This window comes from Rhinichthys klamathensis, unplaced genomic scaffold, assembly GCF_029890125.1.
Source record: "Rhinichthys klamathensis goyatoka isolate OS25496 unplaced genomic scaffold, OSU_Roscu_1.1 h1tg000229l_1, whole genome shotgun sequence".
NCBI classification, from domain to species: domain Eukaryota; kingdom Metazoa; phylum Chordata; class Actinopteri; order Cypriniformes; family Leuciscidae; genus Rhinichthys; species Rhinichthys klamathensis.
This window is the reverse complement of record NW_026606753.1, coordinates 3,192,730-3,220,292: the sequence shown is the minus strand read 5'-3', so window position 1 is coordinate 3,220,292 and position 27,563 is coordinate 3,192,730. Positions and strand designations below refer to the sequence as shown.

The 27,563-nt window shown below is 38.8% G+C and overlaps 1 protein-coding gene across 2 annotated transcripts in view; it reads left to right on the top strand.

The window, feature by feature from the left end:
- Positions 1–25,614, top strand: part of cxxc4 (CXXC finger 4) — a 60,663-nt gene extending 35,049 nt beyond the window's left edge. For both annotated transcript variants that reach the window (XM_056265165.1, XM_056265167.1), the window contains one exon: positions 24,857–25,614. In XM_056265165.1, the coding sequence (XP_056121140.1) occupies positions 24,857–24,901 (45 nt within the window). In that variant the 3' untranslated portion in view covers positions 24,902–25,614. The remainder of the gene's footprint in view (positions 1–24,856) is intronic.
- Positions 25,615–27,563: the final 1,949 nt, after the last annotated feature.

The window sequence follows — 27,563 nt, the reverse complement described above, 5'->3', positions numbered from 1 at the left end:
TCTTTGTGAATGAATAATGTATCGCAAATAATTAAATGTTCTTTTTTAAAATACAGGGTGCATACGTCTGGACACTTCTATCCCCAGAAACTCCTAACAAAAGCTTATTTGATGTCTTTATTTTGAAGCTTATTTGAAGCTTATTTGATGCTTATTTGATTTGAAAAACTTTATCCAAAACTAGTCAACGAAATGTTGTCTTTCATTTCGTCTGTACCAGTGTGTATCTGTGCGTTCATTCATTCATTCATTCATTCATTCACACACACACACACACACACACACACACACACACACACACACACACACACACACACACACACACACACACACACACGAAAACATGATTCACATTTAAACAGTATGCTATTTTTCCGTTTACAGACACTAACGTTATTCTATATCGCGATTAGAACAAAGCACAAGCATAAAACACTTACACATCTCAGCTGAATCTGTTGCTCCTCCTCGAAGTGAAAATAAACCAGCACTTGTTCTGTGGTTAATGTCCCAGGATTATTCCTCATAGCCGCGCAAGACGAATCTTAATATGACTAAAAAATATAGTGTGTTTACAGAGTTTACAGCATTTGCCTGGGGGCGTTTATCTATTTTGCATATGGCCTCAACTCATTATGAATAGCGCGCTCTGCGAGTGGGTGTGAACAAATTAACGATAATGAGCTGAGACAGGAGAAACTGTACTTCTATTTAGTTTCATACAGATTACATTGCAGGAGAATATTTGTTTTAAATGTGAATTGTTTTATTTAAAAGTAGAAATTTAAAGCGTTCTTTAGACGTATGTTTCATGTTTGTGTGATAAGTATTAGCTGAGTTTCAGTTCATTTTCCAGACATGTTTCAGAAAGATTTTTGCGGAGACAGAGTGAGCTGAAAGCGCACCCTGTTTATTTGATTTATTAAAAAAAACACACAAGGTTTTGATGTTAATGTGAGTGTACACAAAAAAAGAAGACCCTCTATAGTTTATAATCATGTATTGATTTTATTTATATGACCATAAATGACGGAGTATTTTAAGTCTATGTTGCTGCTATGTGAAAAAAAAAACAGCAAAACGCGCCGGCGCGTTTGCCGTCCCCAGAGGGTTAAGAAGACCAGTCAGCTCACCTGCGGTGTGTGGAGTGAAGACTCGCCAGATCATTTTTATGAACCTGGGGTCCACCACTTTACATGTCTGAAAGAGGCGCTCTTACTAACCAAGCCGAGGCGGGCCATCAGAACATGGTTCTCATCATGGGCCCAGCCCCAGGCCTGATGTAAAGAACGCCTGGGGAAGCGAGGAGCCCTGTGGGTGAGGGCTGTAATGTAATGAAGCCCTCTGGGGAGATAATCCATCAGCGACGCTGTGTGCGCTTGTGCTGGATAATCTCCCTCAGATCCCTCTTTTTGCGGGAGTCACGCCTCTTCTGCGCCCTGCTCCTCCATGGAGGGGGCGCACGAGAGGCGACACTGGCTCTCTGGCCCTGTCTACGGTCCTCGGACCATGAAGGGCCAGGCCCTCCCGCCTGCCTGAGCGTGGACCCGGATCTCAGCGTTATGCAAGTCCTAAAAGCAGCTGAGAAGTTCGCATCCCTGAACTTCCCAACCACCGCCTCCACGGAGGTGCCGAAGAGTTCAGAGGGCGAAGTCGGCGAATCGAGGAGAAAGGCCTTCTCTTTCTCCCCGATGTCAGCCAGGTTTAACCACAGATGTCTCCCCATGGCCACCATTGCCGCCATCAAGCAGTTTATTTGGTGGCCCGGAGAGCAAGATCCGTGGTTCGGCACAGCTCAGTGACCGCCTCAGGGGACATCCCTGCCCCCTGGTCGAGATCCTGCAGCAGGTCGGCCTGGTACGCCTGTAGTACTGCCATGGTGTGCAGAGCAGCACCCGTTGCCGTGTATGCTCTGCCATTCAAACGCGCTGTTGTCTTTAGCGGTTTGGATGGCACGGTTGGAGCTCTCAGTGTCGACGCCTGCCCAGACACTAGATAGTTAGCAAACGTCTCGTCAATGGTCGGCATCGACACATACCCATGCTCTGCGATCCCCTCAACATCAGCGAAACTATCCCGCTGATGTCGGTGAATATGGGCAGAGTATGGGCTCTTCCATGCCCTCTCGATCTCTGTGTGAAGATCAGGAAGGAATGGAAGGCTCACCTGAGCTGGTGGCCTATGGCCGGGGAGGAACCGATCGTCAAGCCGGCTGTGAGCGGTTTCTCCCCTAGCACGGTGCCAAGGCAGCTGCAGCCGCATACACGGGGCAGGGTGGTTGAGAGGGCTCAGGATCTACCTGATTGTCACGCTCATGAACCATCTCCTGCTCGTCCAGAAGAGCACTCGCTGCAGGAACAGTAGGAGAATAATCCTCGTCATCCACCTGCCGTTGAATCGTCTGAGAGGTTTACACCCTTCTCTAGATGATCGGCAAGCTCCATCTGGGAACCCCATGATGCACGTCGCCGCTCTACCTCAGCATGAGCGGGACCTGAACCATGAGGTTCAGATGCTGAGCCCTCTTCACTCGAGAAGAGGGCCAGACGAAAGCGGAGTTTGCACAGGAAGCTCCCTCGAGAACCTCCCGTGCGTGCTCTTCACCCAAGCAGAAAACACACAGTTCATGGGTGTCACCCGGCGACAAAAACATTGGGCACGGGTCGGCACACTTCAGAAAACGGTCAGCCTTCTCTGTGCGTTTCATTATGAAAATTTTTGAACATTTTCTGACCGTAAATCCTCCTTGCGATACAGACAAACAGTTCCTGAAGACGAAAAAGGTGATTGTTATGTTTGCAAGGCGCCCTTTTATACTTCCAGGTCGCACATTAATCATTCACGCTAATGATTCACGGGCTGTTGCCGGTCAATGTGATTGCCGTGATTTGATTGTGATTTCAGACATCTGTCACGCCTGAGGCGTTCCCCAAAGCATCATCGAAGCAGTGCGAGTTCCCTTTCGAAAGGGAACGCACCCCTAGCCTGGTAATACCAGACTCTGCTACTTCACTTTGCTTCGTAGACAGAGTCTGGAATGGCATAATAGAGAAGTGTTTTCTCTCTCGCAAGGGGGCGCTTGTCTGAAGTTTAAAATCATTGGTTACCCGTAAGCCAATCAGATAAGTTTATATATGACGTATGTTATGTGCCAACACAGCCGCATCGAACCAGAGACATCATGCATCGAACTCAAATCTATGATCGAACTTCCACTGTAAACCTGCTGTAAACACTTGATGATGCGAGCGAAATACCGGAGTGAACATGGCTGTAAACGACTTTTGCAGATTATGCGAAGTTAATCTACGCATCCACGGTACAATCAGGGCCTCTAAACTGATATTTGACAGTAGAGAGAAACAAAAAAAATATTTGCAGCCAACTGTCAAAGTTAGGATTAGTTCTGTTAAACACAGCTCTTTGTTCATCTCGAGTCTGCCGGAAATGCTGCAACTTAATTGCAAGATTACAGCATGTCATAGCAATATTTAAGACCTGGAAAAAAAAGGAGACACTGACCTGTCAAAAGGCTCCCCAGTTTCTCGCTGACGATCGGTAATAGTTGATAAATTAAACTTTTCCCAAAGGGAGTAGGGCCACAACATCACCTCCATTCAAAATGTTTAATACACACTCTTCTTGTTCGGGCTTCAGTTTGCTAATGCCGGGAATATTCTCCACAACAGAGCGAATTGCATCCGCGTCTCCATATCCGCGGTCGTTTTCGATTTCCCTGACCTAATTTTAAACTCGGCGCTTAGCGACTACGTCACGGCTTTCAGCCCGCCCTCTGTTCGTTGATTGGCCCGCCTGTTTTCAGGCCGGAGGAAAACGGATAGATAGGCCGCTGTCTCAGACTGAGTACAGAAGCGAAATGAAATTGAGCGGAAGTACGAAGTCTGACGTAGTCAGGCTAACGCACCCCTGGTTAGTGCTGAAATAGTGCTGGTCCTGGCTGATTTATGCTGGTATAGTGCTGGTCTAGCATATTCATGCTGTTCTCATGCAAAACGGAGCTGGTGAAGCTGGTTCACCAGCATGGTCTTGCAGGGTTGAGTGTGTGAAGGCCAGCTGTCTGTCTGCAAGCAGTGTTTTAGGGACAAGCATTGTTTTCGCTTGAATATATTTATAATTAAAACATTAATGATGGAAAGAAAAAACAATATAATGTTAATATGATTTATTGAATTATATGATAATAACTTTGTAATTTATTTTGCTTCCTCTGCTGAAAGTATAACTGAATTTGTTTTAATTGTTTAGTTATGATTACATTATTAATCCGGTAAACTGGAAAAACATTTCAAACCATCAAATGAATTGTCTCCTGTTTCAAAAGATCTGTACACAAATCAGTTAAGATCAGTTTAAAAGAGTTTGTGTAATTGCAAAACATATGAAAACCAAGAAAAATGCTTAATAAAAGCATAATCATAAGCAGTTTGTTCACACTAATGGTGCGTTCACACCGGACGCGAATAGCGCGTCAGGCGCGAGTGATTTCAATGTTAAGTCAATGCAAAGACGCGTTACGCGCGTAAAAAATTCCTGCGGCGCGAATGAGGCGTAGAGCGCGGCGCGGTATACGCGAATACGCCTCATTCGCGCGTCAAGTTTGCGCGAATGGCGCGAATTGAGCGTCTGGCGCGTTAAGCGCGAATGATTTAGTTAGTGCTATTTGTGCATTCACGCGTTTGACGCGAATTCGCGTCTGCCGCCCGAGTTGAAAAATCTGAACTTCTGCGTCAATTCGCGCCGCGTTAACCAATCAGGAGCCTAGCTGCTTGCTGCTGTCACGTGGTGAAGTATCTGGATGCTTCAATAAATTATTTTGTAATATATGACTGTGGTTCTAATGCACAACAAAGCAAATATTTTATCACATAAAACTTGATTTCAATATATGAGACATATTCATTTTGCATTGAATGCTATTTATTCCATATCTAGATTATATTAAATATTATTATAATGTAAAGACAACCAACATATAAGTTCGTGTCTGGACAGTGATGTGTGAGAGAGAGAGATAAATCACAGGACAGATTAATCACTTTTGGAGGCTGGCTTCATTTATTATCAAAACAAAAATAAATGACAGATTAGGTGGATGCGGGCGAGGGTGAACCTCGCGCCGGGCTGTAGAGCGCGGGCTCGACAGGCATAGCTAGACCACTCGAGGCCGAGGGCTTATACGGCCTACGCTGTCCTCGTCAGCGTCCTCACCATTAGGTCCACCAAACCTAGCTCCTGGAGCAAATTGTGAAACTCCTGAAACCCTCCGGAGGTTCTGGTGGACCCGAGTACAGCGACGATGTCCCCTACGGAGCTGTTTCTGCTCTCCAGAGCATAAACGAGCGGTGACTCTCTCGAATAATGCTAATGCTAATGCTCGATAAACATCTAAAAAGATGGCCGCCAACGGGTTTCGAAACTTTCGCCTCCGGATTTCGCCTCTGACCATTGACACGCGAATTAACACAAAGTGGTCAAGCGTCAAACTAGACGCGGTAGACGCGAATTTGACACGCTATTCGCGTCCGGTGTGAACGCACAGTAAGAAAAGTGATATTTAACACATAAGCAAGTTTTGTTGTGGTCTTGCTGGGATCATACCAGCACCCAAAAGACAACATATGCTGGTCCACCGGCATACAAAGCTGGTCCCAGCATGCAAAACATACCTTATGCTGGTCCACCAGCACACCAGCATCCCATGCTGGGGACCCGCAACCCAGCACCCAGCATCCCATGCTGGTCCCAGCATGCAAAACATACCTTATGCTGGTGACCAGCAATGTTTGATTTTTCAGCAGGGATGAGATAAAAAAATAAGTTATTTTAGTACAAGCAATGTTTTTGGAATGATTGCCTTTATTTTTAATCATTCATTCTGTTTGTATGAAGGCATTGCAATGTAAGGTTAAAGCATTTAACTGTGGATGTGGAAGGTATAGATGAGCGGTGTTTGAAACAGCCTTGAACCGGGTCCCTATTATGTGGCACTCAAGCGGCTGGGATATTGGCTACCAAGACTGAGATGAGATCTCCTCCTGTGAATTTTGGTGATGGATTGCTGTACCTTCCAGGTTTGAGCTAGGCAACGCCCCAATATTCCTGTAGAATAGAGTGACAGGCAATATATAACACATCAGTTTGGGTTGACTGCACCAGAGAAACTTTATTTTTCTCTGTCTGGAGAGCAGCCCTGAACTGCTTGAATCTGTTGAATTTTTCCTCTCTTTCTGTGATTATGTCGTCCTCTGTTTTTATTTGCCTGCAATAAAGAATCAGGGTTACTTTCTCAGAGTGTTTAATTTGAACACAGATAGCTTTTGTTATTACAAAGAGATTGATGAATAATTTCGGCTGTTTTGACTAACAGTAAGACAACAATGCGACGTTAGAGTGTGATTGAGTAGCAATATTTAGAGAGCATGGTGGCTGATGGACAGCTTAATACTGATAAAAATACAGTTTGAAAAAAAAAATACATTATAAATACATACTGATATAATACAGTTTAATGATAGGATGGGCAGTATGATATATATCTTTCATTTTTAAAATTATCTGCAAATATTATTGCTGCCCCCATCACCAGTTTATTTAACCTATCTCTCTTATCTTCTGAAATCCCAAGAGATTGGAAATCCGCCGCAGTCATTCCCCTGTTCAAAGGGGGAGACACTCTTGATCCTAACTGCTACAGACCAATTTCCATCCTACCCTGTCTTTCTAAAGTTTTTGAAAAACTGGTCAACAAACAAATTGTCAGTCATCTGGAATCCCACCGCATTCTTTCCACTATGCAGTCTGGTTTTCGTGCTGGTCATGGCTGTACCACGGCTACCCTAAAGGTTTTGAACGACATCATAGCCGCCATGGATAAAAAGCAATATTGTGCAGCCGTCTATATCGATCTGTCCAAGGCTTTTGATTCGGTTAATCACCGTGTTCTCATAGGCCGACTCGATGGCCTGGGCTTTTCCCATGACTGCCTCGCCTGGTTCTCCAACTATCTCGCCGATAGGGTCCAGCGTGTTAAATCGGAGGGCCTGTTGTCGGGACCCATGCCTGTCTCTATGGGGGTGCCACAGGGCTCGATTCTCGGGCCGACTCTATTTTCCCTCTACATCAACGATGTGGCTCTCGCTGCTGGTGACTCTCATATCCATCTTTATGCAGATGATACCATCCTGTACATGTCAGGCTCTTCGTTAGATACTGTGCTCAAAAATCTCCAACATTCCTTTGGAAACCTTCAGTTACTACTAAATTCTGGTAAAACTAAGTGTATGCTTTTCAAGGTATCACTGCCAACAGCTGCCTGTCTACCTAGCATCACCATGCTGGATGGGTCTGAACTTGAAAATGTGGATACATATAAATATCTAGGTGTCTTGTTAGACAGCTCTCTCTCCTTCCAGCCGCACATTAACAAATTAAGATCTAAAATTAAATCTAGAATCTGCTTTCTCTTCCGCAATAGGGCCTCCTCCACTTATGCTGCCAAACTTGCATTGGCGAAAATGACTATCATTCCAATGTTTGACTTTGGTGATGTCATTTATAGAACTGCCTCAAATTTTCTGCTGAAAAAACTGGACGTGATTTATCATAGCGTCATACGTTTTGTCACAAATGCCCCTTTACACCCACCATTGCAAGCTCTATGCATTAGTCGGTTGGCCGTCTTTAACTACTCGGCGTTTAACTGGTATCAACTTATTTATAAGTCTCTGCTTGGCAAAGTTCCCCTGTACTTAAGCTGTCTAGTTACCATTGCTCTACCCACTCGCAGTTTACGATCTAGTAGGTATATCGCCTTAGTCACTACGAAAGCCTGCACAACATTCGGCCGCCAATCCTTCCAGTTTGCAGCCGCCAATGATTGGAATGCATTACAAAAAACCCTGAAACTTGAAACACCAGCTGCTTTTAAATTACTCCTCTCTGAACAATTGTCCGATTTATGTACCTGCTAATTATCTTCAACTTTTCTACTTTATCCTATGCCCATATTGCACAGTGGACCTCTTTCACCTGCACCACTGTCATACCTGCTGACTTTCTTGTACTACTTTTTTCAAATGCTCTTTCCCATAATCGTGGTCACATAAATCATGCACTCAAATGACCTACCTGCTAGACCCACTGTAATTCTTGTATATCCAGTAAAATGTTATATATATTTTTTGTACTTTGTATTTTTAAAATATTTTAAAATATATTTTCTAGTGCCTTAGCTATGCTGCTCAACAGGATTCATATACACCTTATTCTGTTTTCTTGACCCTGTACTGCTGTATTGTGTTTCACATTGTGTTAATTTGTAACTGCACTTCTGTGTTATGTGTACTTATTATGTAATTCTATGTTGTCTTGCACATTTATTCGCCTTATCTTGGCCAGGTCGCCGTTGTAAATGAGAATTTGTTCTCAATCGGCCTACCTGGTAAAATAAAGGTTAAATAAAAAAAATATATATATATGACAGATACATTACCTTTGCATAGTACTGCATATACGATCATACTGGAGATTTTGCTACTTTTTATCCCATAATATCCCATAGATATTATGGGATAAAAAGTAGCAAAATCTCCAGTATAGATAGTAATGCAGATCTGCAGATCAGTGAGCATGACTGCTTTACGTTATTTATACACAGATTAGTATGAAAATACAGAGCATTTATCATTTAACAACCCGTTGCTGCACTAATATAGTATTCAAATTATATGTTCACGTGTGTATTTTGTGTGCATATATTGACTATTTGACTGGCTTCAAATGCAGCTCATCCAATTGGAATTACAGTTGAAAACACCAATTTATAAGTTTTAATTAAAAATTATTTAATTAATAAGTCTTTTGTGTTAAACTCATGCATTACATAATTTGAAGGCTTTTTATTCATTGGTTATTATCAGTGATTAATTTTTTTGGATTGCAGACATCAAATTTTAAATAATCAACTGAAATTTTGTGAGATATTTAATTTCACAGATTTTATTTAAAAATTAAGCATTAAAAATAATGATTTTTTATTTTTTTATTTTTTTATATTTGAATATTTTTTAAATGCCAAAACGAAATGCAAAGTGCTTTTAAAGAGTTGATTAAACAGCGGTTCCCAAACTTTTTTTCCAGCGCACCCCTTTCTATGTCCCAACCGGGTTGGCGCACCCCCAATCCCCACACACAAAAAAAAAAAAATACACCAAAGCTTATAAAGACTCATGTTTAATCATGCGCTAATAACCAGAACACGCATGACAATAACAACATCAACAAAGTTTCAATATAATGCAACAAAGCTACGCACAAGCTTCCACTTTTAACCCTTTCACACATAAGTTTAAAATATTCTAACTGACCCCCCAGCGTGAGTTTTTCAAGGCGACCGTTCTTTAGAACTTGTCACTTTAATGTTTCCATGGTGACGCGTCATTGCTTGTCACGTGACACAGCGCAACCACAACACAGCGCTGAATGAATGATGATCTGCTTTTATGTAATTTTTCCTTTTTTATCAAAAATATTCACAAATGTATTAGCTATAGCATGAAACACTGATATTCCGATTGTCAAATATGTGCAAGTGGATGTGTTTTGTTGTTTAAACACCTTCATAACGATCGTTAGTTTGTGCCACAGTTCAGAGAATCGGATCTGTTGGATTTACAACACGTGACGTCAATTCCTCCACTTCTCACGAAATACATGAAAGTACTAAGAGCGAGGCCGGTGAACTGGTAGCCTGGTTAAAACCAGACCATTCTCAGTTGTAACTGAGTTAGGGTCTGGCAAAGCTTCATAGACAAATCATTTCCAAAGGGGCGTCACCAACGGACGTAGCTCAAATGCATCTGGGCGCAATTGGATAGACCTACAACCAATCAGAGCGATGAAGAAGATGACGTATGCAGAGCGACGTTGGTTCGTCTGTTATAGAACAACTTGCTGACACTGATTAGCTACTTGCTCTACGTTTATTTAAAATTAACAACAAGACAACTGGAAGTGAATGTGCTTTCCATTAAATAAATCACACACCGTAAACAAAACCTTAATAAAAATAACTTTGCAATTTAGACGCGCAAACTGGGTGCCGGTGCTGTGAGACGTACGGCTCGGGCAGATTCGGCTTGAAGTCGTTCATCCTCGGATGCTGCGCCGCGCGCGCTGTTACAAAAAACCTGTGCACACAGGCAAGCGAAATGGGGTCTTGCCGGTCTTGCGCACCGAACGCGTCATTTTTGCCCCGCGCACCTTCGCGCTCGTGCGGACGAGTCGAGTTAAACAAGGGTTTACTCCGTGTCAGCGCGCGCTCTGACCGGTAAAGGGGGACAGACCTCTCCCGAATCATCTCCAGCAGTAGCAGCCTCCGATCACACCACTAACTCCGCCTCCGTTTCCCTTGTAAGCTGATATTAGTATTTAAACATTCTCTATGATAAATGTTTGTGAAAAATATATTTTAATAACATGGTTTTATAGAGTTCTAATGACGGTGTTCAACTATAACCGTCACACATAGTTCCACGGCGGCATCCATCTTTGTAAATGTACAAAATCTGCTTCACCGTCGCTGTGCTGTCGTCATCGAGTAAAGCCCGCCCCAACGTTTCTGATTGGTGCCGTGATTTCTGCGGACTGGAAATGGGTTTCAATGAGCTCTTTGCCAGACTAACTTTCAGAGCAAATCTAAATTTGCCGGAAGTTGTCTGGGTTTTCCCAGGCTAGTGAACTGGGAGAAGAATAGGGTAAAATGTGAAGCTACGTACACAATGTGTATCTGATATGAATAAAACGTGTCGTCTTATTATAATGAAAAGGATTAATATTGCCGCTTCCATAGAAATCAGCAAAATCAAAATCATTGTTTTGCTAGTACTTATGTGTATTTAAATGCCTGAAACCTAAAATAAACATTATGTGGTTGAAAACACTCAATGGTTGTGATATATGACAGCACTGGCTCAGCGCCAGCCAACGCGCGAAAGCACATTTGTCACGTTAGCGGCTGCAATGCAGAGCAGTGGATTAAAGCAATAAGAAACCCCCTTAGCCTACACCCCCCTTAGCTGTTCTAAATTCACTGTAAAACACGGCTTCAAGGGGCTTATTGCTTTTATAAAACAGCTACTCCATAAAAATATTCATTTTAATATTTATTTTATTCATAAAATAAACACCAGCAACAAAAAATATAACGTTATAACAGATTTATTCCTCCGCCAAGCAATGTAGTTCCAAAGAGGTTGCCAAGCAACACATGCAGCAACAAAGAATCACAAACGGCAGTTGCGCGCAGTGATACTAATGTAATGCAGTCACAGGTGTATGTTGAGTATTTTACAACGGCTTCAAACGCGTCTTAACCAATCAGAATCAAGGACCGGAACTATCCGTTTTATAAAGTATTTTAGAAGATCTTTTAAAAATTCTAACTATCCTTTTGATTGTGTTATGGCAGCTATGCACATATCATGATTATATGGTTAGTTGCATCTTATTGTTTGCATTTTACATCATTTGTAATCCTGGTGTGCTGACACCTGCAATATATTTTTGGGTCGGAACCCACCATTTGAGAATGAATAATATATGATTTAAACTATTTTCTAGAATTTACAGTATAAATAACAGTAGCATCGTAAATATTGTTACCATAATAAAACACTGAAGGGTAAAATCCTTACCACGCCTTGTTTAATAATTGCATGTGAGATGTACACAAATTTGCTGAAATAAACAACATTTATTATGCATGATATTTATTCAAAATATGAGTTGGATTAATCGGCCTGGACAATATAACGGTCTGTCACAATTCTAGGGTTTTTATGTTGAGCAGTGAAAGCATGTGAAATATGTTTACAGGTTCCGCGGCAGAAACAGTCTGAGCATATGAGCTATTCTTGTGTTGGGCGCATAAGCCATGAAGGAAGGAAGAAGTGAAGGATTATTTATTTATTTCTGAAAGAACCTGTCAGAATTGCCTCCAAAGGATTGCAGTCATGAATGGTGGCCTGGTTCCCTAGTCCATACGTTAATAAATAATGGATATGTCAGGGCAACGTATGGGCTGTGCGTTATAATGAGCGTTCTGGAGCACATCAGCACACTGCCTGGACTGGTATTCATCTCGTGAAGAGACAAGGGTCTCAGCCACTGTCAGTGAACCCCCAACCCCCCTTGTTTCTCCGTCAGCCTTCTGTTTCTTAAACTTTACCCTCTTTTTTTTAACCCACAGAAAACTTTCTAGCAATGTAGAGGACATTCCTACATATTTTTAGAAAATATACAAAGAAAAAAGAGCAAATATACAGCACCGGTCAAATGTTTGGAAACATTGTTTTTTTATTATGTTTTTGAAATTAGTCTCTTAATTTCACCAAGGCTGCATTTATTTGATAAAAATACAGTAAAAACAGTAATACTGTGAAATATTATTAAATTAACTGGTTTCTGTTGTAATATATTTTAAAATCTAATGTATTCCTCTGATGGCAAAGCTGAATTTTAAGCAGGCATTATTCCAGTCTTCAGTGTCACATGATCTTTCAGAAATTATTCTAATATGCTGATTTGCAGCTAAAGAAACATTTCTTCTTATTAATGTTAAACACAGTTGTGCTGCTTAGTATTTTTGTGGAAAATGTGATTTTTTCCCCATGCAGGATTCTTTAATGAATATAAAGTTCAAAAGAACAGCATTAATTATAAATAGAACTTTTTTTAAAAAATATGTATTAATTTCATAAATGTCTTTTTTGATCAATTTAATGTGCCTTTGCTAAATAAACGTTTTTTTTTTATTTTTTTTTTTATATATATATATATATATTTTTTTTTTTCTTTACCCTAAACTTTTGAATGGCAGTGTGTCATGATTGGGCAAACCAAATCCAGGGCTGTTTTTGTCGTACTTCAGCTGTACGTCAGCGAGCGTGTTTCACTCTTAAACTCATCCACGTTGACAGCCCACTGCTGATTGAATTTGAGTCTCCGCAGCATCTGCCATTATCATCCTCATGGTCTTGAGTGGTTTATCTGTGGCCTCCACGAATCACCATATCAGGGCTGATGGGGGTGGGAGAGAAGGGATGGGATTGGATAGGATGCGTGTATGTCTGTTTGTGTGCGGGAGACAGAGAAAAAATCTTTGTGTGTATTTTTGCGTAAAAAATATGTCTGTGTGTGGTTTTTTTTTTTTGCCATTTGATTAGGGTTTGATTATGAGTCAGCACTCATCTCTCCTCTCTTTCCTTCTACTCTCTCTCACCTCAATCAGAGCAGGACATACACGGCCCATGTCATTAACTGCACCTGCCATTCCCAATCAGTGTCAATGGCTGTTAGGACCCCCACTGCATCCAGAACTCTCTTTCATTCAGCCTGCCTGATTTTGGCTCTGATGTGTCTTCCTTTTGTGAGCAGGACATAGGACTGTATTCTTTATTCAGTACATCTCACATAAATACATCCATGCTGATAATCGAAGGCTTTAGGTAAGAATAGAGGTGCACTGATTTGGACATTTTGTCAGATACAAATAATTGATCATTATTTTATGTTAAGTTATGTTATATTATGTTATAAATAATAATTGATGTGACAGCCTGGTCTCATTGTTTATATGTAGGTACTCCTATGTAACAGATACAAAAACATAATTTTTTGTACATATGGGTAGATGCTGAAATGTAGAATATGGATGTATTGGCAACATCTAAAACGTAAGCAGTATGTTTACAAATATAGAAATGGAAAATATTTACAAATCCTGGTAACGCTTTAGATTACAGCCCAGAAAGTACTGCGTAATTAAAGCGATTTTACAGTGTAACTTTCGATAATTATAGTGTAGCCTACCTATAAAGTACTTACATGTAAGTATAAGGGAACAATATGTAAAGTTTGGGGAATAAATGGGTAACAACCAGGAGAATAAAAAATTATTTATACTGTAAGTATTGTAGAAGGGCTACTTATTCTACTATTATGATACAACAATCTTACATTTGGGAGCAATTTAGCAAGAACATACACTGCATACCTTTTTGTAATAATAGTGTACCAATACATACTATATTGGCTTTTTAAAAATTACAGGGTACATATCTATGCATTTATACATTAATCTTTTTAACAAAAGTGCACTGAAAACTAAAACTATTGCAACTTTTGCTTAAATATTGGGGAAAGATACTCTTGTTTCATATAGTGGTGCTTGTTACCCTCTTGTTCCATGTAGTTTCTGGGTAAGTACAATAAAAATACATACACACACGAGTCGAAAACCTTTATTTGAAAAACAACTTAATTCAAAACAGATTTACAACACTTCTTTTTCGTTTAAAACTGATTTTTTTAATCAACAATTCATTTCAAATGCACGTTTTGTCCCCCCATTTTTCTCTTGCCTGGCTTCTTCCTTTTATTCCTCTTCTTTTTCTTTCTTTCCACTGATGAATCTTAAGAAATCATGTCTCTTGCTGTTATGTATTATGTATTAAAAGAAAATGCAGTACACTCAGAAGTACGTCCTCACCATTTACTCATCGTTTACCCTCATGCCATCTATGTATACAATATTCCTTCTTCAGATTAACACAAATTAAGGTTTTTAGAAAAATAAAAAAATACATCTCTGAGGAATACATTTAATGCAAGCTAATGTGTTCCTAAAAGTTGGAACATCAAACAGCACATACTGCAATAACTGTAGTAATCCATATGACCCCAATGGATGGATCAATGTCTTCTGAAGTGAAACGATAGGTGTTTGTAAGAAAAATGACAATATTTTAAACTTTTTAAACTGTAGACTATTGCTTCAGACCAACTGTAATAAGTTGTTTTTCAAATGAAGGTTTCCGAATCAGTGATATTAGATTAGATTGTGTATGTATTTTTATTGTACTTAACCTGTAACTTCATGGAACAAGAGGGTAACAAGCACCACTTACCCTGTAACTACATGGAACAAGAGTATATTTCCCAGTATTTAAAAAAATTGCAATAGTTTTAGCTTTACTTGCCTTGAAACATGTAAGCCCAAACTTAAACATCTGCACTTTTGCTATAAAAAAAAAAAAAAAAAAAAAAAAATGTATGCAGTGTATGTTCTCACTAAATATCTCCCAAATGTAAGTTTGTTGTATCATAATAGTAGAATAAGTACCCCTTAGTTCTATAATACTTGCAGTATAATATATATTTTTTAATTCTCCTGGTTGTTACTGTCACGGTGTGTGCAGGCAGAAGAAGACGAAAAGGCAAGAGCTCCAATGCAATTACTTTTACTTACAAAGAAACTTCAGGCAGGTACAGACAGGCAGGATAACACACGCTAAACACGACTAACTACAGACAAAGGACTGACTGAACTGAAGGAACTAAATACAAACGTTTCAGAATGAACTTCACTGACAGAGAGAAGGCAAAATTCGCATCATGTTTATTTTTCTTTATTTGACAAAAAGCAGAACACTTTGTTTTTATTGTGAGTATCCACAAAAAAACAAACAAAACTTAACAGGATCTAATGGTGTACAACACTTATATGTAAGATCAAAATCAACAGAGTAATTTGAGTCTCTTTTGCACTGATAAGGAAAAAAGTGAGCTTGTCCCGCCTGCGCGATAGCCGACCCCAGAGGGTTAATTAAAAATTCTCATTAGTATTGTAAGAAAACACTAATTTTACCTGGTAAAAAACAGCTCTGTTTTTAGCACGACATTTAAGTGCATGTGTCGTTAAATGATAATGAGCTTTTCTCACCCCGCCCCTATGTTCTGTGGGGCGTTTTGACACAACACACGTGGAGTGTTGCCTTGACAACAGTTGAGGGTATATTTTGCAGAAAGAATGGCAGCGGGAGTCTCTGAGTACACATCTGTGCAACCGTATCAATTTGAACCGGAGTCAGACCCGGAACAAGATGACGGCCCCGAAGAAGTTCGACAATTAAGGCTCGAACAGGACGTTTCTGAATGGTTGTTTAACACTAGAAGTGCCAGAATTCCATAACTACTAGAACTGCCACAAGCGGTCATTTTGACCGTTAGATTGCAAACTCTATATCTTTAATGATAAATACCCAATTGAGAGATTAATGCATTTATTGTATTAGGATATCTTTTAAAAACAAAACAACACCAAACTGTACATTTTAAAAAGTTTAATTATACATTTATAAATAATAATATCAGTATCCCGTAATTATCGCATATTCACAACAAATAGGCTATAGGCCTATTTCCATATCCATTCAACATAACTCAGAACAAGATAATAACAACTAAAAGTATATTATTTAGATATTCTTTTGACAGTGAGAGAGACAATGTCACGGTTTATGAATTCGCTGTCTCCTTTCTCGTCTTGTGTGTGTGTGTGTGTGTGTGTGTGTGTGCGTGGTCGCTGATCATTGCAGCTGATCAGCACGCTGCTTCTGATCAACTCGCCGCTTCTGATCAACGCGCCAGCAGCTGATCAGCGATTCGACCCTTTTTAGTGTTACTGTTGTCGCCTAGTCTTTGTCAGATCGTTGTAGATTTTTCCTGCGTGTTTGTTCCCTGCCTGTATCCGTTTTCCGTGAGTCATCCATCCTCGTTCAGCACTCGGTTCTTCACGCAGCATCCCTGTGCTGCCAAGGGCTTCATACCGGACATTTGCACACCTTAACTCTCCCAGCATCTGACCAGCTCGCAATAAACATATCTGTCATTTTGCAATTGAATCTTCTGATTATTTCCTAATAGACAAAGGTCAACCGCGAGAAGTGTAACAAAAGAATACCGCGAAATTCAGTGCGGTCAATATGACCGTCTATGGCCGAAATAGGTAAATATGTTCATTTGTTTTTTTTGCCTTATATGTAATTTATATTAAAAACATTTTAAATGAAAATACAGACACTTTTAGGAAAAGTCAGGTACTAGCAGGATTTTATTTATTTTTTCAACAAAGTTATTGGAGATATAAAATTCAAAACGGTCAAAATGACCGTTGTGGCCGTTCTAGTGTTAACGTAATGTCACTTTGATCTATTGTATGCACTGGCTGGGTAGAGTACTGTAGTGAGATACAAACGCTATGTGTTTACTGATGTATACGTTAGTTCATTGACAGATTGATGTTACAGCTAATGGTCATGAAAAACTTTTTTTCGCGATTTTCAAAGATTAATATAAAGGTTAATAAAACTTTACACTCACTTCTTCTAGAGGTGCAGCAGGAACACGAACAGTTGGTACCGATTCTTTTTTCAGGAGCAGCTTATTAGCAAAACCAGCTTTATACTGACCCTCGTTTAAAGCAGTCTGGTGAGAAATGATTCGCGCTAACATGAAAGCATTGACGTTGATTGTGGGGATATATTCCCTTCGAAAACAAAACTCAGCCACTGCATCTTCAGTGGTTCGGATTTAGGAACATCAAAATGACTGCTGTGTTCGTTATTACATCCAAGAACAGAACACCACAATCACTTTGACGCCATTCTGCTCCAGTGTATCAACAATGGCGGACTGATGACAGCTCGCTCAGGGCGGGTCTGTGTTGAAACGCTGCTGTCGATTAACAATCGTGGGAGGGGCGTCCGACCGTGTGACGTCACACGGTCGAACGGCTTGATTTGAAGCAGGGGAAAACATATAAGGAGAAAAAAAAAACACTGGATGGATTTTTATCATTATATGATGGTTGTGTACAGGCACTGCCAACACACATTTCAGTACAATCAACTTGTAAAAGTGCATGTACCATTATATTACCCCTTTAAAGTTTTTTATTCTGTGTGTGTGTGCGTGTGCGCGTGTGTGTGTGTGTGTGTGTGTGTGTGTGTGTGTGTGTGTGTGTCGCCCTGGTAAAAAAAGAAAATATGCAATATCCAAAATCATTGTCCTTGTGGGGACATTTTCTGTCCCCATGAGGAAAACAACTTATAAATCATACAGAATGATATATTTTTTGAAAATGTAAGAATGTATATCGTTTTCTGTAATTGGTAGGTTTAGGGGTAGGTTTAGAGATATAATATACAGATTGTTCAGTATAAAAATCATTATGTCCATGTAAATGTCCTCATAAAACATGGAAACCCAACATGTTTGTGTATGTGTACACACACACACTCACACACACACACACACGCGCACACACACACACACACACACACACACACACACACACACACACACACACACACACACACACACACACACACACACACACACACACACACATTATAATAAAAAATGGTAACACTTTATAATAAGGTTTCATTAGTTAGCATTAGTTAACTACATTAGTTAACATGAACTAATAATGAACTGCACTTCTACAGAATTTATTAGTCTTTGTTAATGTTATTTTTAACATTGACTTACATTATTAAAATCAAAAGTTGTATTTCTTAACATTAGTTCTTGCACTGAAGTAACATGAAGAAACTGTGAACAGCAGTATTTTTAACTAACACTAACAAATAAGATTAACAAATGCAGTAACAAATGCATTGCTCATGGTTAATACATTAACTAATGTAACAAATGAAACATTGTTGAAAAGTGTTACCAGAAAAAATATAACATACAGACATGTTAGGTATGTTTAATCATAATAACTTATCCCAAAAAGTGTAAAAGGCAGTATCAAAGAAGTCCAACCGGTGATGTGCTGCATTCAAAGTGCTAGTGTGAGATTTTGCATTTGTGGTCTTTTCTGAGGTAGTAAATAAAGATTGCTAAATTAAAATTGAAACTGAAGTTCCAAGGGAGAATCAGACTTTTGAGGAAAAAAAAGAGGAAAAAAGATTCTGGTATTATTTGATATTATCTGATTCTGGACCAATCAGACCAGTTTTACAAAATAGGCCTACACTGTAAGAAAAGATACACCATATCTACTCAATAAAAATGAGGCAACAGATTACAAGCAATATTATTAATTAAATTTCACAAGGTTTGGTATTGAGTAAATATTAATTAAATGAGACCCTTAATAGTTATCCATTTAATATGAGTAGATTCAAATAGAAAACGGTACAGAATTAATTATAACCTAAACAAAAATATTGAGTTGATTTGAAAAAGATAAACTCCCTAATGTGTAAATAGTACTAATAAAAATTAATTTAATTTTACATATCAATGATACATAATTGAGTAATAATAATCTAGATTAATCTGCACATTGATTTGAATTTAATCAATGCAATTAATTAAATATAAATATTCCTTTCTTAGGAATAATATGGCCCAGAAAGTACAGAACTTAAATACTCAAATAAGAATTTTATTAACAATTCACTGTTGTGCTTTCAACACATTGTAGCACATCATTGTACACTGCAACCCACAGTCTCATTTCAAGCCAGAAGTTGAATCTTGCATTTCAAACCAGACATTTGAAAAGGACAGAATGCTGACTTCAAACTATTTTGTAAAAACAAAAATAAATGCCATACATGTGTCCATAAACCTGTTTCCAAGCTTTTTCACCTCACTTAGCCACTAAATTGGGTCAATAAAGATCTTAAAGGATAATTCCAATATTTAGCACTGAGTCTATTTTCTAGTGTGTTTTGGATGAACTAGAGTGGTGGACACAGACATGTTGACGATGGGTCCTGTCTCGACTTTTTGACTCTTTTAGAATCGCCTCTGACCGCTTCAGAGTGGCTGTCTATAGGCATGTCCTTAAAACAACCCTTAACGTTCGTTTCCAAAACTGTGCAACTCACCGAGTGGTTAGTGGTGTTCGTTAATGATCCAAAACAAGTAGCGTAGCGAAATACAGTTTCTGTCGTGTTTTATTTGGCATTTTGTATGGAGCGGAAGTTTATACGCGGTTGTGAGGTATCTGAAAAAATAGTTCCACTATAGCAAATAACACGGATTGAAATCATACATTGCGCCGATATATTTGTTTTTAAATCATCAACGAACACCACTAACCACTCGGTGAGTGTCACAGTTTTGAAAACAAACGTTAAGGGTTGTTTTAAGGACATGTTTGAGCATGCCCATAGACAGCCACTCTGAAGCGCTCAGAGGCGATTCTAAAAGAGTCAAAAAGTCGAGACAGGACCCATCGTCAAAATTTCTGTGTCCACCACTCTAATTCATCCAAAACACAGTAGAAAATAGACTCAAAGTGCTAAATACCGAAATTATCCTTTAAAGAAAAATACTCCATAACGGCATGTGCCAAAACATAAATCATAAAAGTGCAATTTGTACAGAGTAAAATACATTTGTACTTTGAAATTCCAACAATTGAAATGTCATGACATTCATGGGACAAATCAGTGCTAACTTACAAACATAGCACTTTCAAATGTGCAATTCTCAAGCTCTGTAGAAGATGGACATTGTGTAGCACAAAAGTCTGCACTGCAAAACAGTCTCATTTCAAGCCTGAAGTTTGCTCTTGAGGCACTGGACTTTGACCGCTTTGAATCATCCAGTTCCAAGAAGTTTTTGGAATACCTCAAAGGTGTACTTCAGCTGTCTGGGATAATCAAGATTCAGCGCGTAGGTCAAGCCAAGCTCTTGCAATATTTCAAAGTCCTGTGATGACTTCAACAGGACTATGACGATTCCAATGTTCTTTGGGTTGTTGCTTGAAGAAGCTCCAGGCTTTGGGGTCACAGTAATGGCCATTATGACCTGTTCAAGTTCCTCCAAGTTCTCAGTGTCCTGCAACATAAAATTGTTAGTGTCTTAGTATAAAACTGTAAGAAGTATATTGCAAGCATATCGCATTACTAGAAAATACATTCATTATCGTTTTCATAGCTTATAAATCTATTTTATTCGATTTTATTTTCTTGCAGGCCTTGGTCTCAAACTGTTTGTTGTGTTCTTCTCTATTTTGATGTTTTTGTAGTCTACAAATGTTCTTCCATTATAATAAGTGATTTATGCTGTTCTACTATTATATCCCTCTCTATGTACAGTATCTTCATCCCTCTAGTTGAGTTCAGAGATTTAGAGAATATATGACAAGGAGCACTGAAGCTGTTAAAAAAAGATACTACAAAAAACAAAGGTCACATTTCTAAATCAAGCACCTACTTGAGGAATTAAGGAAATATGGTCCTTGAATTAAGGTAATGCAAATTAAGTTCACCTACGTTGAATTCTTTGATAAGATGTCCCCCTTGTTCTCCAAGGTATTCTATAAGACACAGAAGAACAACCTCTCTGGTCCTCTCAACCGAAGAGTGCACCGAGTCCTGGGGAGGAATGCAACAACTGATGTCAATCACACACACAAAAAAAATCTAATAATATAGGCTATATATTTTTTAAATCACTGAATGTTTCTGTAATTTAGAAATGAAAACACGACACCTATCAATTTTGATCGTACTTTACATGCCTGCTTTACTTAATGTATAAAGCTTCGTCAGACATCTCGTTTTATATTGTATTACATGGCTTGGTTGAATTCTAATGTAGAATGCGGTCTGTTATTTCTTGGTAACAGACCGCTGCTAAGTATAACACACTGCCATGAAAAACAGAGCGTTGCCATGGATTCTAACCGTAGAGATCATGGAACGGACTATTTTTTTTAGCGGAAGCAATACAAATGTTTTTAAATCAATAAACTCATTTTTAAATCAATATTTTGTCAAATTATTGATTTGGTAGGTAGCCATGTAGCAATAAGCGGGATAATATAGAGCGAGGCGGTTGCTATAGCGAATACAACCCCTTCAGGCTGATTCAAGACCCCTCAGCCTGTCGGGGTTGTAACGTTCGCTATAACAACCCCGGTGTTCACACACCGAACGCGAATTTAATTATTTGCGCGAGTAAATTACATACAAATTCAATGCAAAGACGCGAATAGACGCATCATTCGCACCGGGCGTCGCGAATTGGGCGACGCGTTTGCCGCGAACGTCTTCCGCGCAAGTTAAAACATTTTAACTCGAGGGAATGTTCAAGCGTCTAACTAGACGCGATAGACGCGTATTTGGTGTGAACACACCACATATACCACCACATGCGTTCTTTATACTAGCCCAGTGATAACAAAATAAGTTTTCTTACCTTAGTAAACCAGTTGCAAGATGAACAATGTGGAAGAAGACGAACATTCACGGTCTGTAGGCAGCTTACTCTCTTCAAATGTCTAGCCTGCTGGCTGCTGCATTTAAAAAAGGCGCACTGTGACAGGAAGTGCACTTTGACAGGAAGTGCTTTTCAATTAAAATTGGCCTGATTACATTAATTTGAATTCACTCAATATTCTCTCCATTTGGGATTAAATAAATAAAATGCTTAAGTTTTATTTAACTACAATGGGTGGTTTTTATTCCAAACATTTTTATTTGAAATTTAATTAAATATTTGCCTCAAAATCAAAAACACAATTAAATTGAATATATTTTAACCAAAAACATTAATTCAAATCTACATGACCACAGAATCATTTCTTACAGTGTAATATTAGCTGACTTTAGAACAAATAGAATCCCTGTATTCTTGACAAAGGAGCTTTGAATGCAGGATGATATACATGTACCCATGTATTTGTCCTGACATCTTTTGATTTGAAATAAAACCTCAAAGTTACTTGCATGTCCCCGTTGTATCACTACCCCCCAATCTCCTGTTCTCTTCCCCCTCCCTCTCTCTGGGTGGTTTGATGGAGTGATTTTGATGGAGTGCGCAGGCGGGAGAGAGCCGTCGTTGAGCTGTGCTAATTGAGCTCTCTTTGTGCCTGGTCACAGCAGTGAGGCGAGGAGAGACGGCTGGAAGTGAATTTGAGAACCACTCAGGAAGCCTCAACCAGATCAATAGTGCGAGACTTAACAAAACGCAGACATGCCGGCCACGCACATCAGGGTCATTACTGTCTACAACGAGCCACATTTTCACTAGGGACTGATCAATGGAGGAATATAAGCCACAATTTTTTCAGTGGTTTCTCATTCAAACGAATATATTTTTTTTATTTCATTTTTTTTTTTTTTTTTTTTTTTAAATCTCAACACTGGGATTCAATTTTTTGTGTGTGTGGTTGGCAGTTACAACATATATGTGAGAAGAGAATTACTCTACTTTGTCCCTGTCTCTTTCTGTTCCTCTCCTGCTCTTACTGAAGATATCATCTTCCTGCACCCTTGGGCTAGGATTTTGGATGATTTTGTGCTTTACCCCCTATGATTCAGAACATTCATTAAAATACTTTTTTGCTGCTCATCGTGAAAAATAAAACGGTTATTTTCTGAATGGACCTTTGAGGTTCAGGGAGCTCAGCTCCTTCAGAATAAGATCTGTGTTGGTCTAGCCGTATCTTTATTACTCTTAAAGTAAGAGGTCACAAGTTCAAATGTCAGTTTTCATTAAGCACAAAAAAGACTCGAATAACCACAGAGTAAGTTATTTTGTTTTGTTTTTGGCATTGAGTGCAAACTGGAATGTCAAGTGTGAACATGAATGTCAAGTGCAAACGTAAGCAGTTTTAAGGAAAGTGTGGAGTTTCAATAATTCTGGAATGCCTTCAGTGATAGATGCAGTTCTCGATTTCCCAGCAATGCACCCAGGTTTGAATAAAATGTGTAGTTTATTATTTTACTGTTTACTGATTTTATTTATATTATTGCTGTTTTTTGTGTATCTTGTCATTTTTATTTATTTGTGGTGATTATTATTGATTTAGATTTTATCATTATTATTATTATTATTACTATTATTATTATTTTTCAGTTTGTCACCCTTTATATATTTATTTGTGGTGATTATTATTGATTAAGATGTTATCATTATTATTAGAATAATAATAATAATTATTTTTCAGTTTGTAACCCTTTATAGTGGTTAGTATGTTAAATGTTGAAGTCCATGCACATCTGAATGGGAAGAATGACATGCTCATGCACTCTGAAAGCAAGCAATTGTGATGAAGTGAAACCAGGTTTTGAATGTTGAATGAAACAACTCTAACGGTTGCTTGTACTGGATGATCTTATGATGTTTATTTATTGTGAATAAAAACCATAAAATCGACCACAAATAAAACTTATATAATTTTTGGCCTTGAACATCTTTTAAAATAACTTGCATAGATGAATATAATATGCTGTTTGAAAAAAGGTTATTTTGACCTATTTTGATTTATGCTACATTATTTTGCCTATTAAAATCTGTTGAATGCTCCATTGTTTTGAGCTTTTAAGCTTATATGTCCATTATCCTAGACCACTGGCTCAAATTTTGTCTCAAATTAGACACATCATAGATTACAAGAGAACTAAACAGTACTCTCTGGACATGAAATAGAAAAGAAAAAGGGAACTTATGTGTGACATATTGTAAATTTACTACACTGCACATGTGATTTACTTTAACACAGAAAAAATTAAATCGTTGTTTCTGTCGCATGCTCTATTTTCTGTATGCTTCACCTAAAAACAACAAAAGAAAAGGCTCATCTTTACCCTTTAATCTTTCTACCCCATGGTCTTCCCTACCCAGTACAATTGGGAAGTGTGGTTAATTGTGCAGTTGTAGAGGCAATCTAAAAATACTTTTGAAATGTATTTGTTACTGTATGCCCTGTTTTGAGAAAGAAATTGATTTGTTCATATGAATACTCAAGCAGCAGACATCAGGACAAAAACCTGGATTCATTGTCTTCTTTTATGTCAGTTGCAGATTGAATAAGCTAATAAGCAAAGAGACTTGTTTGACTTTTGACTTTCTGGTTAACATTTGGATTAATGTAGCAATAGGGTGAAATGTAGCAACGTTTAATGCATTAACTAATGTGGGGCTGATTCTCTATACTTTCCTTTTGTGTTTTCTCTAGAGAACACCGGTAAACAACGGGGAAGCATTTCGATGGTTCTTTTAGGACTCTGAACCAAGTGACATCATATGCAGGTGTCACAGACTTACTACAAAAGGAACTTGCAGGGCAACAGGGACCCAAAATGAAACCCAGACTGTGGATGACAGAGCATGAGAGAGGGTGGGACAAAAAAAAAAACACCTTTGTAATTTTATTTCCTGTGTAATATTGTAATTTTGGCAGCATCATAATGTATATTTTTCAGTGTCTATCAATGTGTTTCAGTGTCTTGGTTGTGCAAGTTGCAGCCATTCTTGTAAAGAACTGAGTAGACAATCATTACAAACAGGAGAAAATAATGTCAACCGATGGGCTATTGGCCAAAGGGATCACAAACCTCTTTAAAACACAACTTAAATCTTTAGATCTGGAGCAATAATCATAAAGGTAATTTGTCTCTGTCATCATATTCCAGCTTTCTCTGGAATGATCTTAAGAATACCTCTTTTCACCTAAACCAGTTTGAGAGGACACGTTGTGACCTCTGTTATTAATGTGATGTTTTGTAATCGACACACTATGTACGAACAGTAAACAAAAGCCAGTTTCTTTATTTTCAGCTGTGTTGATTTTGTGTGGCATATTGCAGTGCAGGGCACATTATCTTGTTGCCATGGCGTATTTTTTAAAGTCTGGTAAGACTGAGAGAAGGTGTTTTAAGGTTGTTTGTATAGTCTCTCAAAGTTTGATTGCATTCCACTTAGTTTTGGTTGAAACTGTTTAAAAAGCTGCCTAAAGGTAGGTAGAGAACCAGTAAAGAACTTTTGTGAACATCACAGTAAGATTTGTGACTTGCATTTTTAATTCTCACAACACAGTAAACTACACATTCCGAAATGAATTATCCAATAAGTTGCTCATTGTCTTTACCCTAATGTTGCATGTGTAAATGTGTTTTAATTAAAAAATTTGTATATTGTTGTTGTGATGCATTTACGTGTTAAAACAATAAAGGAAAAACAAAAAAGTGTGATAAACGTAATTTGATGCCAGGAAACATTAACATTTTTTATTATTTTTTAATCACACATGTGCAGTTAAATGTAATTTGTATATATTTCTTGTCTTTCTCTTATCCTATTACAAGCATACATTTCCTGTGTATCTGAGTACATAATTGTAATGCAAACCCTCACAGGTGATAAAAAGTGGGAAGAAAATACAGGGGGGAAAAACAGGCATTGTCATTGCCATCTTCCCCTGGAATGCAAAAATGTCACATGGAAAAGAGAGTGGCTCCCAGAGGCGTTAAGCTTTAAAGAGAGACTGAAATCCCATGTGGTTTGTAATGCTTGCCAAGGGTGGGTTTTGGGGGGGATGGTTTGGGTGGATGGAATACTGAAGTTTGATGGGTAGACGAGTGTTTTGGTAAATCAAGCTTTAGATATTGTGAGGATGGAATCATATTTCAATGGTTGGAAAAGGGATTTATTTATTTTTTTGTTGGGGAGATTGAAGGGAAACAATTTATGGCAAATATAACATTATCAATAAATATACACTAACACCTGGTTTCAAACTAGCTAGCCTCTACTGGGCGACAGCATAGGTTAAAATGCAATCTAAACCTAAACTGGCAATAATATAGGCTACAACAACTCAATATATACAAGCTGAATAAACCAAATCAACCCATGGAAAAATGTGCATGTGGCGACATTTATGCAATATAATATTATGGTGCTTCTTGCAAATTTCACGACACTTTCAAAGTGAAATGTCCAGTGAGTGTCACTAAAAGCGCGTTCAGTTTCATCTGAAATAGATGAATGTGAATTTGGCAATGTTTTGTTCCGTTGGTTGTTGTACATATCGTGACAGTTCGGAAATGAAATGTCCAGCGAATGGCACTGACAGGTTAATGTTCTATTGCGTTTGAAATTAACGTACACCTCCACTAAACTCTACCTTAAAGGAACACTTCACCCATTTGCATTAAGCTTTGTATCGTTAGAAACTCAGTCATATTTTTAATGGTCGTGCATTATTCCCTCATTTTTCCCTGAGACGGGAGAAATAAGGATTTCAGTGTTGCAGTTCCTGCTTATAATGATTTTCCCAGGGGGTGGGACCCACTGACACTACAGACCTATTACAGATCAGTGGGTGGGACTTCCCTTTCTGAAACTAAAAGCAATATCCTCCATCTTGTTTGGAAGCTAAGCTAACAGACGCTGTGGAGCCAGATGTAAAGTTACGACAATGGCGAAATGTACTCAATATGATATGGAAGAAGAGGATTTCGAAAGTCTGATGCTCGAATCAGATGTTCGTGGGTACTTTTACGAGCCGCAATATAGCGAAGAGCAGCAGAGGCTGATGGAGGAACAGGAGGCGGCTGCCTGTCTCGGACAAGGAGCCCGGACTGCTGGTGCCTGTGCTCTCACTGTATGCCTACGGAAACAGAGAAGAGTCCGTCTGCTGAAAAGAATTTCAACGATGCCAATTTCTCCTTGTCATGATTCTGCCATCATGTTATTGATTATTCCTGGTCTTGTGGCAGGATCATGACAGAACCAATGTTTTGTGTACAAGCGCATGGCCAATTGTCAAGGCCATGTGCTTGTGTTGTCTCGTCTCTTAACCCCGCCCCCTTGTTATCCTGATTCAGTCTTTATTGCTTCTCCCGTGTCACCTGTTATGTCTTGATTAGTCTCCTTATTTA